Source organism: Streptopelia decaocto (assembly GCF_964273445.1).
Source record: "Streptopelia decaocto genome assembly, chromosome: 4".
Taxonomy (NCBI): Eukaryota; Metazoa; Chordata; class Aves; order Columbiformes; family Columbidae; genus Streptopelia; species Streptopelia decaocto.
The window spans coordinates 44,089,664-44,106,557 of NC_138658.1; the positions used below are offsets into that span (position 1 = coordinate 44,089,664).

General features: G+C 42.8%; 1 protein-coding gene across 6 annotated transcripts in view; it reads right to left on the bottom strand.

Moving 5' to 3' along the window:
- The window catches only part of IRF2 (interferon regulatory factor 2), a 42,880-nt gene that overhangs the window by 13,625 nt on the left and 12,361 nt on the right, over positions 1–16,894 (bottom strand). For 2 of the 6 annotated variants that reach the window (XM_082052037.1, XM_082052036.1), the window contains 5 exons: positions 10,902–11,035; positions 9,842–9,949; positions 4,651–4,750; positions 3,866–4,042; positions 1,502–1,548 (listed from right to left, as the gene is read on the bottom strand). In XM_082052037.1, coding sequence (XP_081908163.1) covers positions 1,502–1,548; positions 3,866–4,042; positions 4,651–4,750; positions 9,842–9,949; positions 10,902–10,907 — 438 coding nt within the window. In that variant the 5' untranslated portion in view covers positions 10,908–11,035. Of the gene's footprint in view, positions 1–1,501; positions 1,549–3,865; positions 4,043–4,650; positions 4,751–9,841; positions 9,950–10,901; positions 11,036–11,400; positions 12,291–16,894 lie in introns of those variants that run through there. The other 4 variants (XM_082052041.1, XM_082052040.1, XM_082052038.1 and 1 more) reach the window with 3 other exon arrangements.

The window sequence follows — 16,894 nt, forward strand, 5'->3', positions numbered from 1 at the left end:
CTTTGCAGATCTGTACTTGGCTACTCAGCTCTCCCTCTGCTGATATTACCCCACTGGATTAAAAAGGGAGGTCATGGAGCAGCCTCCCACTCACTTCCACTACAGAGACGTTTCCAGGGCAACTGCAAGGCGTTCAATGCAATACACACAACTGGGATCTCAGGGATCCACATCACCAAGCACAGCAATTTTAAGCAGCTTTCAACATTCTAAGATGCGCATTTGCATTAATTCATCCACCATCTTTCTTTGCTATCGTTGCCTTCAACATTCAATAGTCAGTCTAGCGTTAGCTGAGCATGGAAGGACCATCTTTTTAAAAATCCAGGTATATCAGAAAGCCAGCTTGTGTACACATTCCTCAGGGGCAACAGACAGGAACACTACCTGGCCTCAGCTCAAAGCCTGCAAGAACCAAGTGGCCGTAACACAGTTGGTGGCTGGCGAGTGTGTGCTTGTAGTAGTTATGACAGGGAGGTGTTAGATGCTAGAGGCAGGGCCAGCTCAGCTCACTGCTCCTGTACTGCCTAATGTTTGTGCAGCTCAGGGCAACCGAGCTGGAGGAAAGTGCTCCCAAAAGCTGGGAGCATCGCTCCACCAGCACCTACTCACAGGCATCACTGGGACTCCCTCAGAAATGACTATTTGGGAGATTAATCTTAATGGAGTGGATGAGAGTGTCCAACTGCCTCTACAGCTTTTCAGGCTTGACAGTATTGACATGTAACTCCCCAAGTTACAACTGCTGGGAGAGCATGTGCCGTCCAAACCTGATCTCAATGGAGGAGTTTTCCCAGGTCTCCGGGTTCCCTTGGCCCAGAGCATCTCCTGGCCAGCGGGTGCAGGACCTGTGCCTAGAAGTGGGTGGCACAGCCCATCACAAGTGAGCAGCAGGGGACCAAACCCCGCAGGCATGCAGTACTGACCACCTCAAAGAGGTACTCAGTAGAGGTGTGGAGGCCAAGGACCCTCACGCTTGGTAGGGAAGAGCAGTTTGGGTCCATGCTCTCAATAGGCAGAAATTTCAGGCAGCGACCGATGAGCTTTACAACTGAGGTCTTCCGAATTACGAAACACAAGCAGAATGTAGCTCTGACAAAACTTCCCCCCCTTGCCTAAATGAAAATGCATTTCCAATGCCTTACACACAGAAATTAATTGTTCCAAAAGGTAGCTCTATTGTTCAGAAGCATTCCTTCTCTAATTACTATATTTCTACTTACACAGACAAATGGCAAACGTATTGCCAAGGCTGCCAGTTTTCCAACCTCCAGGCACTGCAACACAAGGGCTGTGTCAACTGATGACGTCAGTCATGGCTCTAACAGCCTTCATATTTAAAAAACAACCCCAAACATCCAATGTAACTGTAACTACTTAACCAAACCACAAGCGTGAGAGACTTGCGAATACCCACCACAATATATTATTGAGGCTATTAAAAAAAATTGCAACAGATTGTTTTCACAAGCTCTCGCGCTATTAAACAGCCACTTCTTACCTTAATTTGTTTGAACTTGTCATCCTTCTCAGACTTCGTTTTTTTTCCTGTAACAACAGAAGGAAGATTTCTTAAAGTCCTGCGTGCCATGAGTTATCCTCCACACTTTCTATATTCAGTAAGACATAGACCCAAACCACGCCTCAAAATGGCAACACCTCCTAGGAAAGGGGAGCACATTTTGCTCGATTTTAACCCTCCCTTAAAGCATGGGCAGTCAAAAAAATCACCTTGAACACTTTCACTTTGTGTTTTGTTTTTAAAGGGCAACAAAAAAAGAATGGCGATGGGACTGAACAATTTCAGTCAAAAAAATCAAGGTGAAAAATATGGAAGAGTGACAAACTAAGCAACAAGGCCTATTAAAAAAAGAAGGAAGGGGAGAAAAATAAAAAAATAAAAATATGTGTCTCATCACATTCGTTACACTCTTGTTGGAGCTACAGGAAAAGGGAGACTGTTCGTTGATTTGACATGTGAGATTACAACAAATATCTTTGTAAATGGTCACAGCTTGAGGCAGGGGGGACGGAATATGTATTATAATTCATGCAAAAGCAGTTTATGTAGTCATGCTGGATTTCAGAATCCAGAAAACCGCACAGCATATGATCCTCACAAAATCTCATGTGCCTTGGCATTCCCCAGTGTTGCTGCACTGCTCTGACCTGATGAGACCATGATGTGGAAGCTCAGACTTGCCGATGCAAGCTCAGCTCTACCCCACTGTTTGTACAGATGCGTCCCAGGAATTTCTTCCATCTCTACTGCAAGACAGCACTGTGCATTACAATTGTTTGCAGCCAAATTCTTTTGCTCTCACACATAAATTTAGCCACGTGCCACATAGAAAGGGCATGTGGGAATATATACAGGGCCCAAAATATGTCAGACATTTATAGTAACTGGACTTGCTGCAGAATCCTCTCCTGCTACAGCCACCATCTTCAGAATCCCAGCTTTCATTATGAACTTTTCTAGTTCTTACATCTACAAGAGGAATCTACCACAATGGAACAGGTTATGTTTCAGGAAAACACACCTGAAGGTACAAAATATACCATACGCAAGAGATCAGAAACAGTTTCAAAGCTCTAGTCCGAGTTTTTGCAGGTTGATCTCCCTTTCACAGTATGTTTCTGTCCCAAAAACGCCAGAGTTCATAATTTCCAATCACATGGACCTTAAACTGAACATGTGCTTTTCACTTCTCAACTGAAAAAAATAGCAAACTGAACTACAGGTGAACTAAATCGGATTTTAGATGAACACTGTGCATTCAGATTGCAGGTTATTTTTTCATCTAAAAATCCTAGATACCAGAGAATACCAGAGGATTAAGGAAGCCATTGTGCTACTCCATAAACCAGTAAAGAAGCCATAAAAAAGCCAATGTTTCTGCTTCGTAAGAAACCAAATACTCATGAGACTGACCTGGTGGCTATGTCCTCTCCTGCCATGTGGGAGACCTAATCCCTAAATCTGGGGATTTAAAAAACTTCCCATTTCACCACTATCATGCTGTGAGGACTAATTTTTGATCCCTAATATAGCTAGTAACTAATGAAGTGGTTTTGCGGCTTGATCTTCTGAGCAGAGAGTATACTGCTCCCACTCAGCTCAGAGCGCCAGTTTATTTCTACCCTTGCTTGAAAAATGATAGTAAAGAGTCTGCCACTGTATTCTGAATGAGCCCTACTGAATTAAATGCGCTGATCTCTAATATCTCCCATCATCATCTTTGACTGAAGGAGACCCGGTTCTCTTGTGAGAGGTAGGGAATAAGCAGATATGGATTTATGCTGACTTCAGTCATGAGCATACCTCAAGGGGATTGTGATTTTAGTGGTGGTGCCACAAATGAATGTATACATGGGCCCCTCCACAGTATTAAACTCAGCACTCTCATTAACACCTACCTCCTTTGGGAAACATTTTTTCCTGATTCAAGTCAGGGATGCTCACCACTCGGCAAGTCTTTAGCTATTTATGCTGTATCACTGTCCTACACCAAATTATGGCCATTTGGCAGAAGTTACTTGCATCCTCAGAACTTAAACAAGCAAGACACCTGAGATGAGGATCTGAACACAACTTCATCGGCTTTAACAGACCTAACACAATTTACACCGATCACCAGCTTGGGGATATCCCATCTTGGTGATCTTCTCTCCAAGTAGCTTGTAGTCTTCACTGAATGTAGCCCATTTTTCAAATAAATAGATGTTCCTGTGTTCTGGGGAACATCTGGATAGAAACATCCAGCTTCACATCAAGAAAAGTAGAACGGGCACATTTTGCAGGACTCAAAATAATAACAACGCCCCAAACACCATTTTCACATTGACAAGTTCTTGCCTCTACCTTTTTTGGAAGGTCTTTCAGACAATGGCAGCATCCGATACACCCTGAAGGCATTGTTTCCTTTCTTTATACTTTTGTCCTTCACTTCTTCTATGTCAGGCAGAGAGTTCATAGCACAACGGAAGTTTGCCTTCCACGTCTTTGGATCTGGTTTATCTACTCCTGACTGGTATTTTCCTAAGCAAGAAAAGAAAGTTAGGCACATATGATGTGTAATTGAAAACCTAGGGTGAATTAATAACAGTGTAGGTTAATTTCAAGCTATCAGCCTTTGGTTTCCATGACAAGCATTCAAACAATAGCTGAGGTTGCAAGACAGAGTGCTGTGATCTCATTCCCATGCCCATTTCTAGAACACAGGATGAGCGGCTTCTGCTCAAGAAAGACCCAGGGCACTGCAGCTCAGATGTGACTCCACAACCATGTGGAAAAGCTTGCAGAGCACTTACACTTTATGGCTCAAATCCATAGAAAGGCATAAAAAGCCTAAGGGCTCAAGTCTACAAAGTGCTGAGCATGCTCTACTCCCAACAATTTTGAACCCAAGCTTGTTAACGTCTAAATCAATTAAGTTTTACTGTGTTCCTCAATGCAAATGAGTTGTGGCGCTTCAATGAAGCTGCAGAGTATCACAGACCTCGAAAAAAGCACTTAGCCTCCCACAAATCTAGAAACTTAAATTCAGTCTCTGTGTTAGTAAAAGCAAAGATGAGAAAGAAGGAAAACATAACTTTAAAAGGGAAAACAATGTGAAAATCTGTCCTGCAGAAAGAGAGTTCTAATACCTGTATGAATTGCCCAGTTTCTAAATAAGGGAGCATCTTTTTCAACATCCCACCCATGTCTTGCAGCATGCATCCAGGGAATCTGAAAAATCTTCTTCTCCTGGAAGGAAAAACAAACAGGAAATGCCAACACTGACTGATTTGAAGCATCTTCTGATGACATTAAGTCACTTATTTAAAAACACAGTTCCAGCACCTGCAAGTGTTTTGCTTCCTTCTAACCCAGTGCTGCTGCCACTGAAGTCAATAGGAAAACATTCACTGGCATCGTCAAAAGCAGAATATGGCCCTAAGTATATGAAATATTCAGATGCCCCTTCGTGGACAAAGAGCCTGGCAGCTTCCCAAGCTGACACATGGATAAAACATGCAGTGCTACACATATCTAAGCATTCAAACAAAGGCCAGTTTTGGCAGCACAGACACTTTTATGATTAGAGAAATTAGATATGAAACTAAACAATCACAGGAACAGAGTAAATTCAAGGAATTTACAATTCAACCAGAAAAATACCCAGCACAGTAAAGGAAAGGGATCTCTGAAATTTATATGCCAAGCAAACAGGACATATGAATGTATGAACTGTAGACATCTCTCCAGTGGGGATACAAACCACAGGACACCCATGTAACAGGGTGGGATTGAAGACAGTTGAATGCACTTTAGTTTAGAAACTTTAAGCCAAAGAGAAGCGTATTTAAAGCAATCCAAAGGAAGGCACTTAAAAATTTTTTTTTTAACACACAACATGTAGTTAAACCAGGGCATGCTTTATGCGGTGGAACTATGAAGACATTTATTCCACGCCACTTTTTTTTCCCCTGTTGGGGGGGAATACATCTTATCTGGCTTCACATACAGACATCTCGCACTATAAACAGTGCCACTACAGGTTTAGATCTATTTCTTAATCTGTGAAGAGAAAAGCACTTCCAGGGCAAAATGCACCCCTTCCTGAGATGGCCACCTGAGCTACATTAACTGAAGTGCATCCTAAAAGGGCCTTTTTTCCTCCACTGACTACAAAGAACTCCAGACAAGCAGCTCTCATTTAAAAAACTGCATTGTAGGTAACTGTGGTCAGGTGAGATGAATCCTTTGCCCTTTCCCCTTCCTCCAACAGCCAGTTTTGTTCCTTGTCTGTCTGGTTAATATTTCACTAACGTCAAGGTTAGGTTTATTTCCCTTCCTTTCCATGTGATCTTTTATTTTTTGAGCGTGCGTTTTGTATTGTCCTTCAACTCTTGTCTTCAATCCTTTCTCTCATTTACATTCACTTGTTCAGAATTGCATTCTTCTCTTCTTGCTTGGCTTCACCATTTCTTTAATTTGGTCAAAGCACAGATTTAACATGTTCCTCATTCCCCTTAAAGCCCTCACACTCTCATTCTTCCTCTTAATCTATGCCCACCACTTCTCTAATGTGCCTTTTGAGTCCTTACTCTTCCCCCTCTACATAGTTAAACCATCCTACAGAAATGCTGTCCTGTTTCCACAAGTAGAGGTGATCTAAAGAAAGTCACAACCCCAACTATCCTGTGCATCCCAGCACTACTGGATCTAGAGCTAGAATAAGCTTCCTTGCCTTTATTCTCCCATATATTATAACAAGCATGGAAAAAAAAAATCGTACTTCCATAGAAGACAATTTCTATCAACTTGACCTTTAAGAACTGCTGGATTGAAAAGTCTTCTCATGCTTGGTGATAGGCGGAGGTTTGAACAATGCTACACAATGCTACAAAGGTTATAGCATGGATTTCATATTCCACATGATAATTCAAAATGTTCTATAAGAACTAGCTGACCAAACAAGACTCCAGATATAGCACCCCGTCATCGTCAGACATACTCACAGCTTCAAAGGAAGCTGCAAGGACACTCTCAACAGCATTCTAAGTGGTCATTACAGAAAGTTCTTCCCAACCCCAAATGTCTGGAAGCGCATGGACTTACAGCCAATTATAATATAAATAAAATAATAGAATCCACATGTATTATAACTTTATAATACATATATAATTTTACATACCTATATAGAAACTACAGATTTTCTCATCAACTATCAAAGATCTAATCTCTCAAATCCTGCAAGGCTGCTCATTCCAGCAATAATACCATGTGCTTGTATGTCCTGCTCTAGCTTACCTAGATGTTTTCTATTTAAATACTAATTTTTTATTTCAAACATTATCAAACATTTACCTATATCCTTCTTCAGTTGATGCTTCCTAATAATGACCTTAATAGGAAAAGGTTCATCAGTGCTTCCTCTTAGATTTGGAAAACTATGTGGTCTCTGGTGCAGCACCACACCACTGGACATTTGTGTAGGCTTTAGCCTCACCTAAAGCCAAAAGCACAACCCACTAAACTTTTGCCACATAACAGGAATTGCTATCAAACTCCAGTGGGGACATCAAAAGGGAGAAGGTGTCTCATTCCTAGAAATAGGCAGGAAAATAGTATCGAACACTTGCAATCCTAGCATTGCAAAATGCTCCAAGCAAGTGAATGAGCATGAGATCACATACTAGCTAGAAAGTCGCAGGATAATTTTTAAATAGCAGCATCCGTCTGGAGGGTAATATTCCAAGCATCCATCAAAGCAACAGGTTGCCTCTCAACTGCTGTTACAGCTACTCTGAATGTTTCCACTCTAATCTCCTTTTCCAGATCCACAAGGGACACTGACCTCTCATTATCCCCCTCCTCACACCACCTCTGCCCTCTACTGAACTATGTAATTTCCATCACAGCTCCCAGTTTTGTCTCTCTAGGAAGGAAAAGAAATTTCTTTCCTCCCTCATGCCATTCAGCAGGATAACATTTTCACCAGGGAGGTCCACAATGATTTATTTTTTAAGACCTATAGAGCAAGGATCTATTCCGGAAAGGAACACAAAGCAGGAGCTATAACGTGATCACCTGACAGTAGGGGAAAGAATTAGGTAAGTCACCCGTACGTGATTTGTTGTTTTTAACCAAGAGAGGTTTAATTCCCTTCTCAACCCGAAAAAATTCCCCAAGAACAGACAGCCAATGACAAACCCAGAATGGCATTTGTTTCCTTAGTATTGAAATCTTATTTCCTCAAAAGCTGTGCACACAGACAAGTGCCATTCTCTCGCTAATCTGACCCACCTTCTTTTCTGTACTGTGAACTATCCTTTGTCAAACTTCAATTAAAACACACAAATCCCCAAATCCTACAGCCTCCAGAGTTAATTCTGTGGGTACAGAATGGACTATGATATACATGGCACTGTATCATTGATTCCATGCATGGCTTTGTTTATGGTCAGGACTTACAGTAAAAACAGAAATATTTTTGGTTTAATGATTCATTGTTGGAATGAATGTTGAACCATTTTTAAACAGAAATGCTCAGAAGTGCAATAGGCCTGCTGAGCACAATAAAGGCAACGCAGAATTATGCCAAATCAGAGGGCAGAAATGGAGTAGTCACAGTTTAATAAACCTTGAGGCAGGCCACTTAGCCTGGTATCCTCCTTCTGGTAGGAGCCAGGGCTTTGTTTTCAAAAATAAAAATCAATTTCAAAATACTTTATTTGTGAGGCAAGTCTTAGTCAATATAGAACATGCAAACTAAGGACAAAGTCTCCTTCTGACTCTTGCATGCAAGCAGTTCATGCCAGAAGCACAAGGCAAAAACTGCTGTAACAACACAATCAGGGGGCTGCAAACATTAAACAAGGTGACATGCCTTGCAAACTGCCTTTATGGGATGGTGGGCTGAACTCGGAAGAATGAAGCCCTTAGCACACCAGCAGCATTTTCACACTACAGAACACGGAGGTAGGTATGTTGCTGGGGTGTACCAAAGAAGTTCACGTGAACAAAACCTACAGATTATATTTAAGAGTAAAATGCTCAAATGTGAAATACTGTGCAATACTAAGTGCAGAAAAGTTATTTCAGGATTGGACAGGAATGCCAAACAATGGACAGCAGAGATGGACTGTCAGCAGGACAGACAAGACACTGAAGTAGAGATGCTCAAGGAGAAGAATCTGTAGCAACCCAAACGCTGGATTCAAATTGCAAAGACAACAGTGAAAACTGGTCTCTCTTCCTCCTTTTCAGCTGTGACCCCATTACGCAAGAACAAGGACCCACTCAAATTCACAGGGCAGCTAACCAGGGAATGGATACAGCAATATTTATTTACCCAGCGACAGCATGTGAGAGTCACTGATGCAGGAAGCTCCTGATAACAAAATTTGTAGCTGAAATTTAAAGGGCCTCTGGTAATTTTATAGTAATGAGCATTTCTAGCTCAGAAAGCTGAAATAAAAAGTAGTAATCTTAATTGCCATTCTTCAGCTCTAAAAATGAATACCTGAGCACCACAACTACTACTATAGGGAAGATACCAGACTAAATGGGTTAATGTCTAAACCAGAGTGGCAGCTCCTATGTTTCTGAACCTGATTTTGTGCATTTCCACCCATTTTTATAATAAAATAGCCTCTGTAGCCAAAACTGCTTCATGACTTGCAATGTGGCAAATTACTCTCCCGCATGCCACACAATGCATGCAATATTTCCAGGGTTTATTACTGTTCAAAGTCCCAATTAAAAAAAAAAAAAAATAATCGAACTGGGCACTGACATATTGGAAGCCACACTTGTGCTCTCAAAGTGTCTAGTGGTCTCAGTCAGAGTTTAGGACCAGGAATATTAGGCTTGGGTCAGTCAGGGGAAAAGTTACTCCTTTTTCTCCCAGGTTGAAAAGTATCAGAGAAGTCACATAAGTCTGAAACAGGAGATGGTTGCTTCAAACCAGAGTCTAACACAGAGTATAGTTTTCCACCTCAGGAAAGCATTTTGTTCACGTCCCTCTGACGCTACTTGATGAGCAATCTGTTCCCAGCTTTAAAAAAAAAAAAACTAGCAGAGTATCCAAAAACACTCACTCCAACAACAAAGAGTTGGAAAATGCTTTCAAAGGAGCCACAGAGCCACCAGGCCAAAGCAGGGCGCCTCAGATCTGGCAGGTGAGGCCGGAGGAACAGGTTCAGCAGGAAGCATTCAGCTCTGCCCTTCCTCCCCATGTCACCCGTTTGAAAACCAGGAATGAGCTGATTTACCTATCCAAACCTCAGGCACTGCTATAAAGTCCCTCCTCAGCACATGTACACACACACGTGTGTGCACCTCCCTTACCTTATTTAGCCATTTCAGCCCCGGTATCGTGTTTGAGTTGATTTGCTCTTCCAGCCAGGGGCGCATCCGCATCCTTTCGACAGGCATTTTCACCCACCCAGGAAGGAGCTGCAAGGAACAAGGGACAAGGTTACTTTTTGTCCAGGCAGAACTTCCAGATAGCTCCCCCATCGCTGCACAGGACAGACTTTGCAAGCATCGAACACTTATATAGCGACTTTGGATCCGTGCAGGAGCCTGCCCTCAGAGCAACTGAGAGGATAAAGCCTTCTCTATGGCATAAAACACTCTTCTGTACATCTGGATTAGGAAAACTTTCACCTGAAGAAGACTCATCACATTGGCAAAAGCTTGTCTGCTGATACAGGCAGGATACCAGAGGCCGCAAAGAAAAACAATTACAGTCCTGAAGAGACCTTTTTCCTTTTTTTGGCCCACATACCTGCATTTGCAGAAGACTTTTTTTTGCCAAGAAAAAAAAAAATTAACCAAAAAATTCACATGCAGGAGGCATCACTGTACCAGCTAAAATTATGCACTTGCTAAGGAGAGTGTTTTCAAATGGCTCTTTCTGTCCCATAAACTTGACTAAAATGATGAAAAATACATTTTACATCACAGCAATTTATCAGACCACTTTGGTTCTGGCTGAGTAATTTGATGCCCTCCCTCCAGCTTTCTCTGATCAACCCAGTCACTGATTTTTTTAGCCGCTATTTTACATTTTGACACTGCTTAGCTAGGAAGTGAGTGCTTTACAGCTTCCACAGCTGCACCACACCACATTATATTATTCAGTTAAGACTCAAACTGACTTCTTTTTCTCTCTGTCTCTCTCTCTCTCACACACACACGTGACCCTGATGCCACTTCTCTGTTTAGAGCTGTAAATTATTGACATAAGAGTCCAAAGTCTTGAACCTGAGGCAGAAAATTTAAAAAACATTAACCTATCTCAGGCATCGCTCTGAAAGTGACAGCCGGAACTAGATGCAGATTAAAGCACCGCATTAAACTCCTGTTAAGCAGCCTGCAACCCATCATTGCCATGGTCAAGTACTTGCATTTAGGCTGCTTCTTCTCCTTTCCCCCTCTGCACCGGGCTCAGCTCCTTCCTCTCTCCTTTGTTCTTCACATCTGTGTTCTCTGCATCATTCTTAACTGCTCTGCTCTGCTATTCTTGTCACCTTTGATCTTTAAAAAAAAAAAAAAAAAAAAAGGAGGAAAAAAATGAGTAGGCCATGTATTTGAAAGCACACAACAATGACACAAATGTAAATGGGTTTGTTCTTGCTTCCTATGGGAGTACAGGCATCAGACAGACTAACAATTAGGCAGTACCAAGCCCACACCCAGCATAAGAGGAAGAAAAACGTTCAAAGTTTCCTCTCATTGCTCTGAGGACATGTATTTCCTGAAACTAATAAGGAATTAAAACCTGAGTGCAACAATAAAGCTCTTTGATGTGTTCAGAGATTTCACCAGCAGCCATGCTCACACTAATCTCTTAGCAAACATATTGGCATTTTATTTATTACTGCGTGGAGCTGGTCACTCGCGGTTCAGCTGCAGCCTTTGTCCACTGACTACGAATTTCTAAAATAGCTCAGAAAACAGTTGCAACTGCTCAGGTCCCTTTCAGGTTCACATCACACATGAAAAAAAAAGCCAACTCCAAGACCCAACAGCAGCCAGGCCCTTGTGCAAATCCCCTCTCTGTGCAAGAAGGAAGCTGTTTTCTGGGCAAGCGCAACACAAATGCAGCCTTTTCGGCCCCAGGATGGTGGCGAGCAGCTGGCTGTGCCACTGCAGCCCTCTCCGCTTCTCACCAGCAATTCCCATCCAGGTTGCAGACTGTGCACGGGAGGTCTGTACCACCTTCCCCTACTACACATTGGGTCAAAGCTGAAAAATGCAAATGGCAATGTTCTAAATAAGTAAGCAAATTTGTATTCAGCTGTCCAGGAAAAAAAACAAGTAGATGCAACAATCATCTTAGATGCATTTCTTTGTAAGATATTCTTAAGTATACATGCACTTTGAGACAATTCCAGGAAACACTGTGCATCATCTTCAGCATTCAATATATGAGTGCTCCCATTCAGCAGTAAGACTTGTCTTCTGGGTAATGAGATCTTCAATCAAATATCAAGCCCATGTGGATGAACAAATGAGACAGAAGGCAGAAAAGTCATCTTGAAGTTAGCAGCAACGAATCCCACTTGGGACAGACAACGGAGAAGAAACAGAAGCTGCCTTTGTCCAAAAGCAATGCATTTCAGGAGACGAGAAAACTACCAGCATAACTACTACAAGGAAGGCAGTCTTGCCCAGAACTGCACAGTAGAGCCAGTCGTCTCTTCCCTGCCATGTCTCCAGGGGCTTCTGCAGCTGCTCCCCCACAGATGCTGCGGTGCTCATCTCCTTTCCGGCACCCTGCGACTCCTCTGGGACTGGCACCTGCAGCTGGCAGCATGCACCTTCACAACCATCACCCACACCAAAGAAAATTAATCCAAGGTAGTTAGAAAAGAGGTTTGGCTTGTGAGAAGGGAGGAGTGGCTCCCAAGATCTGCTTATGAAAGTAAAACCAAACCCAGCTAAAAATAACCTGCAACGATGGCCAGCTGGAGGGAATGGTGGGCAACTTCTGAAGGAACATCTTTCACAGAGGAGCAAGCACAGTGTGCTTCTGCTCATCAAAACACACCTCCTGCTCCTCTAAAAGCATGTGCTGCAGAAACAAAGCATGATGTCTTCAAAAGACACCCCCAGAGCCTTCTGCCTCAGGACAGCACTGATCACAATGGTGCTAAAATGTAGTGGTTTTTTTGGCAGTTGCAAGTCAACAATATCCTTGTGATGAAAACACCAAGTCAACTCTACCGAGTAACTGACTGTGGGAAATGTAGGTGCCACATCTCCCCTCTAGAGCTGTCAAATGCATGATTTATTTTACAGGAAGAAACATCAACTTCTGCAGTGCCTCAAAAGAAGCCTCTGTCACTAAGCGGGGTTAATGGGTGAACTTGGGAGTCTTATTTCAATGGCTCCAGGGGGATGAACCTGAAGTCCATCCGTCAGTGAGTAGCAGGACAACCACCTTCTGCCATCAAGAGTCATGCAAGTTTGTAAAGGTCTTTGAAATTCTTCAAAATAGGCAGCAAAGGCATGCAAAGTTTCAGCAGTCATCATCTAACACTAAGCCAGCTTCACCCTCCATCAGAATACATTAATTATAAAGCAAACCTACAAAGCCAGAAATGAAGGTGAGCCATATAAAACACCAGCGATGCCAAGTTCCTTCATTCCAGTGTTTACCCAGCAGAAAGGAAAAAGCAGCAACAGGAAAAAGCAGAAACAGTCAATCCTTGTAAGAGAACGAAACATCAACAATTATAACCCGAAGCAGGCTGTAAAACCAGGAGCACCTATGCACCTATCTCCAATTCTTGGTCAATGGTAACGTTGCACTTCCCCTGCGGACTTAAACTTACAGAGCAGAACCTACATGCAGGTCACTGTATTTTTTGTATTAGGACAAGTGGACTCCTACCAGTATTTTTCAGTGCTATCAAGGCATCCAGTTCCAATCAGCTTCACCATCACCTCCTGAGCTGTGAATACCCAACGGCTGGCTGAAGCAAACCCCTTCAGAAGCCTGGCTACATTTGCCAGCCTGAACCTTCACACTCAGGTTAACTGGGAGAAAAATAGCTTAATGCCTGCCTTGTGTCACCTGGCACCATCTTCCTCTGCCTCAGAGAGATCGTGGGCAGAGATGGCCAGGCTGGCAGGGGGAAGGAGAGGAGCCAGCTGGAGCTGCAGGGGGAAGGAGCAGCTCCAGTTCCAGCAGCAGCAAAGGAGCACCTCTCACTCCATTTTCCTCACAGCCTTCAGTCCCATCCCAATTTTGTCTCATGCTAACACTGCTCTTCACATCAGCAACTTTGTGACCAAGACCCAGGAACTTAAGCAGGCTTCCAAGCAACACTTCTTTCTGTAAGGCTTTTTTTGTGTGTTTGAACCTAGATCATGGCTCTCATCCGACTACTCATGTGACAGTGCAACCAAGAGAGGAGGGCACTCCAATATGGGAGCAGGAGGGAGCAGCTGGGGAGAACAGGGAACAGGGAGGAAAACCTTAATCCAAAACTGCTAATGAAGCCCCTGTACTTCAAAACCACAGCTTCAAACTTAGACTCTGCGACCTCCAGCATCTCTTTGGGGAGAGCACAGGAAAATGCTTAACACTCCCAGAGACCCATGTTGGAGTCAAACTTTCTGGCATTATGTTGAAAATAATTACTGTTTGTTTTTTCTTCTGGTTTATCACTGTCCCATGGTGGGGGAAGGGAAGAATAATCTCCAAGAAACATAAGCAACTGCTAATGCAGATGGGACCTAAGAAAGCATTTTTCTACCCTACAAGAAAAGAGGAGCTCATTTAGACATGAAAGCAGGGCTGCCTGCCAGGAACTCCTTTCATGAACACTTGCCATCCTTAACAGGACAGCCACTCTTCAAGAACCGCAATTTTTAACCATATCTCCTACAAATGTAGTAAGGCTGGTAGCTCCCTTTTCTCACTCCGTTTTTACCATACGCTTCCTTCTTAAAGGGGCCACAGTCAGGAGCAGTCGCCTTTATCGACATTCAGACATCATAAAATTATTCCCAAACAAGCGCCGAGCATGCAAGACACTAACCCCAACTCAGCGGCATTTGCCTGGAGGGGCAGGTCACCAGGAGCCTGTGAGGATCCAAGCCCCACGCATGAAACATGACATGCTGACGCCACAATTCATGGAGAGACTATTTTGACCTTCTTTGAAGCTTTCTTTATTGCACTATTCGTGCTAGTCCTGCAGTTAGTCCAGACTATTTTCACAACTAGATGCTCCAAAAACATGGTGGAGGCTACCCCTCACAAGTTATAAACTGTCTTAATGCTGCAGACGTGACTGGGAGGAAGATTGCTGTGGAGGTCAGAGCGCGCAGGGTCTGCTGGAGCTAGGTCAGCACAACCCAGCGAGGAACATGGTGACCAGGAGGAGATCAATCAATAACACTGCTCTGACTACCGCACGGTGCTCTGGAAAATGAGCTTTCTATAGAGAAATCACACCGGCAGCCTGGGGTGAAGTGCACAAGCCAACCTGCTGAGATAGACTCGGCTGAAAGAAGGGAATCACCACAGCAGAAGGGAGGAGAGCAGTGGTATGGCAATGTTTTTATGAGTAGTCCCCCAAAGGGCACTGAGCAAGTAGTTGTCAGCACAGCATTCTTAAGATGCAACAAACCATACTGAATTTCAGCTCTAACCTACTTCACAAGATGTATTTTTCTAAGATTCTTTACGCAAGACTCTTCAGAAGGAAACTCAGAGCACTTGTTTATTTTTAAAGATATATTAGCAAAATATGAGTTATTTTCAAGAGCTACTCATCTCTAAAGACACATGAGAAAATATGTAAGCGATGGCTGGATTAAAACCTACACATACATATATCTTTTTTTTCATTCCATAATGTCCAATAAACACCTTATAGTCCTCCCCGCTCTCTGCTAAAACATTCTAGTAAGTTTGACTTTGTTTTTTCCCCAACGGAAGATAATACTCCTGCCATACAGAAAGTGCAACCTTTGAGAACAAAGAGATCTTCACTAGAATTACAGCAACTGTAGACAGAAAGTGAAAGCAACAGCATGTCAGGCATTAAATCTGGACAGTACGAGATGTTCTCTTCCCTTCAGTTTCCCTCCCTCTGACAGCATCTGGATAACTGAAAAGGCACAAAGGTTATCCCAAAAACATACGCTACTCCAGGCCTATGGATTTTTTTTTTTTTTTAATATATTTCTATGGAAGTAAAAAAAATAATCTGAAAAAGTAATTCCTCATTCCAAAGCACAAAGCATCCAGTTAAAAGACTTGCCAGTATATGGAAATGTCGCTAATGGCTGTGAGAAGGTAAGGCGGGATAAGATACTTTGAGGTGCATTTGTGAATCAAGTAGTAACCTTTCCCCAGAACTGTGAAAAAACATCTGTACCCCGGAGCACTTGTGCAGAATACTGAATGGTATCTATTTCACTTTTCTCTGCAAATACAGAACTGACAATATTTTTTCTTTATAAAGTTATCTTGTGTTTTGCTGATAAGCTTTTCAAGTATTCCCTTTGTTTGCTAATGCTGATGCAGTTCAGAAAAGCATCAATCACCCTGTGTGACCAAACAGATATGCTGAAATGAGACCATACGCTAATTTTAGGATTCAGAGAACTGGGTTCTGTATTTGTCCCTGTGCCAAGGCTGTTCCGGGATACGCAGAAACATGATCTTATTTTAAGGAACAGTACTTGGAGCAAAATTCTGTCCCCTGGTCACAGCTTGGACTCTGCCTTCATATAGGATTTTGCATATAGGACCACCTTTTTCAACTGTTCCACTGCGGATGCCTGTACATGCTCAACCATATGGACTTCAAGCAAACACGTACTTGAAGTCAGAGGAATAGAGCCTCTTCCTGGCTAGGAAAACTTTCTAGCCTTATCTCCTTTGAAATACGTCAGAAATGTGAGATTGACACCGAAACACAGACAACTGAACTGCACTTTACCCAGATGCTCCAATTTTGGACACCTGAAATCCTCCTGACCGCAGCCCACAGGGAGACCTCTACCCTGTGCACTTCCCACCTGCCATGAGGAGGAGAATCTTGCCATTGATGCTGTGGAAGCAGAATTAACCCGCCTTCTTTCTCATAACCTCAAATTATGCAAACATCTGTATCTTTTTTGGAACCAACAGCAAAACACTTAATTGAAGTAGCATTAGCAAACAAGGAAAAGTGGGCCTGCCTTGCCATTCTCAGAGGTGGAAGGGATAAGGCTTCAAAACAAAATCCTGAAGCTCTTGGCATTGGAAAACAGAGATATGAAACAAGATAACACATAAAACCCTACAAAAGACTTTTTGGATTCATGGACAGCTAGACAGCAAAACTTACCCTCTCTGATCTTTCAACTGCATGTATTTACAGTGCCCCT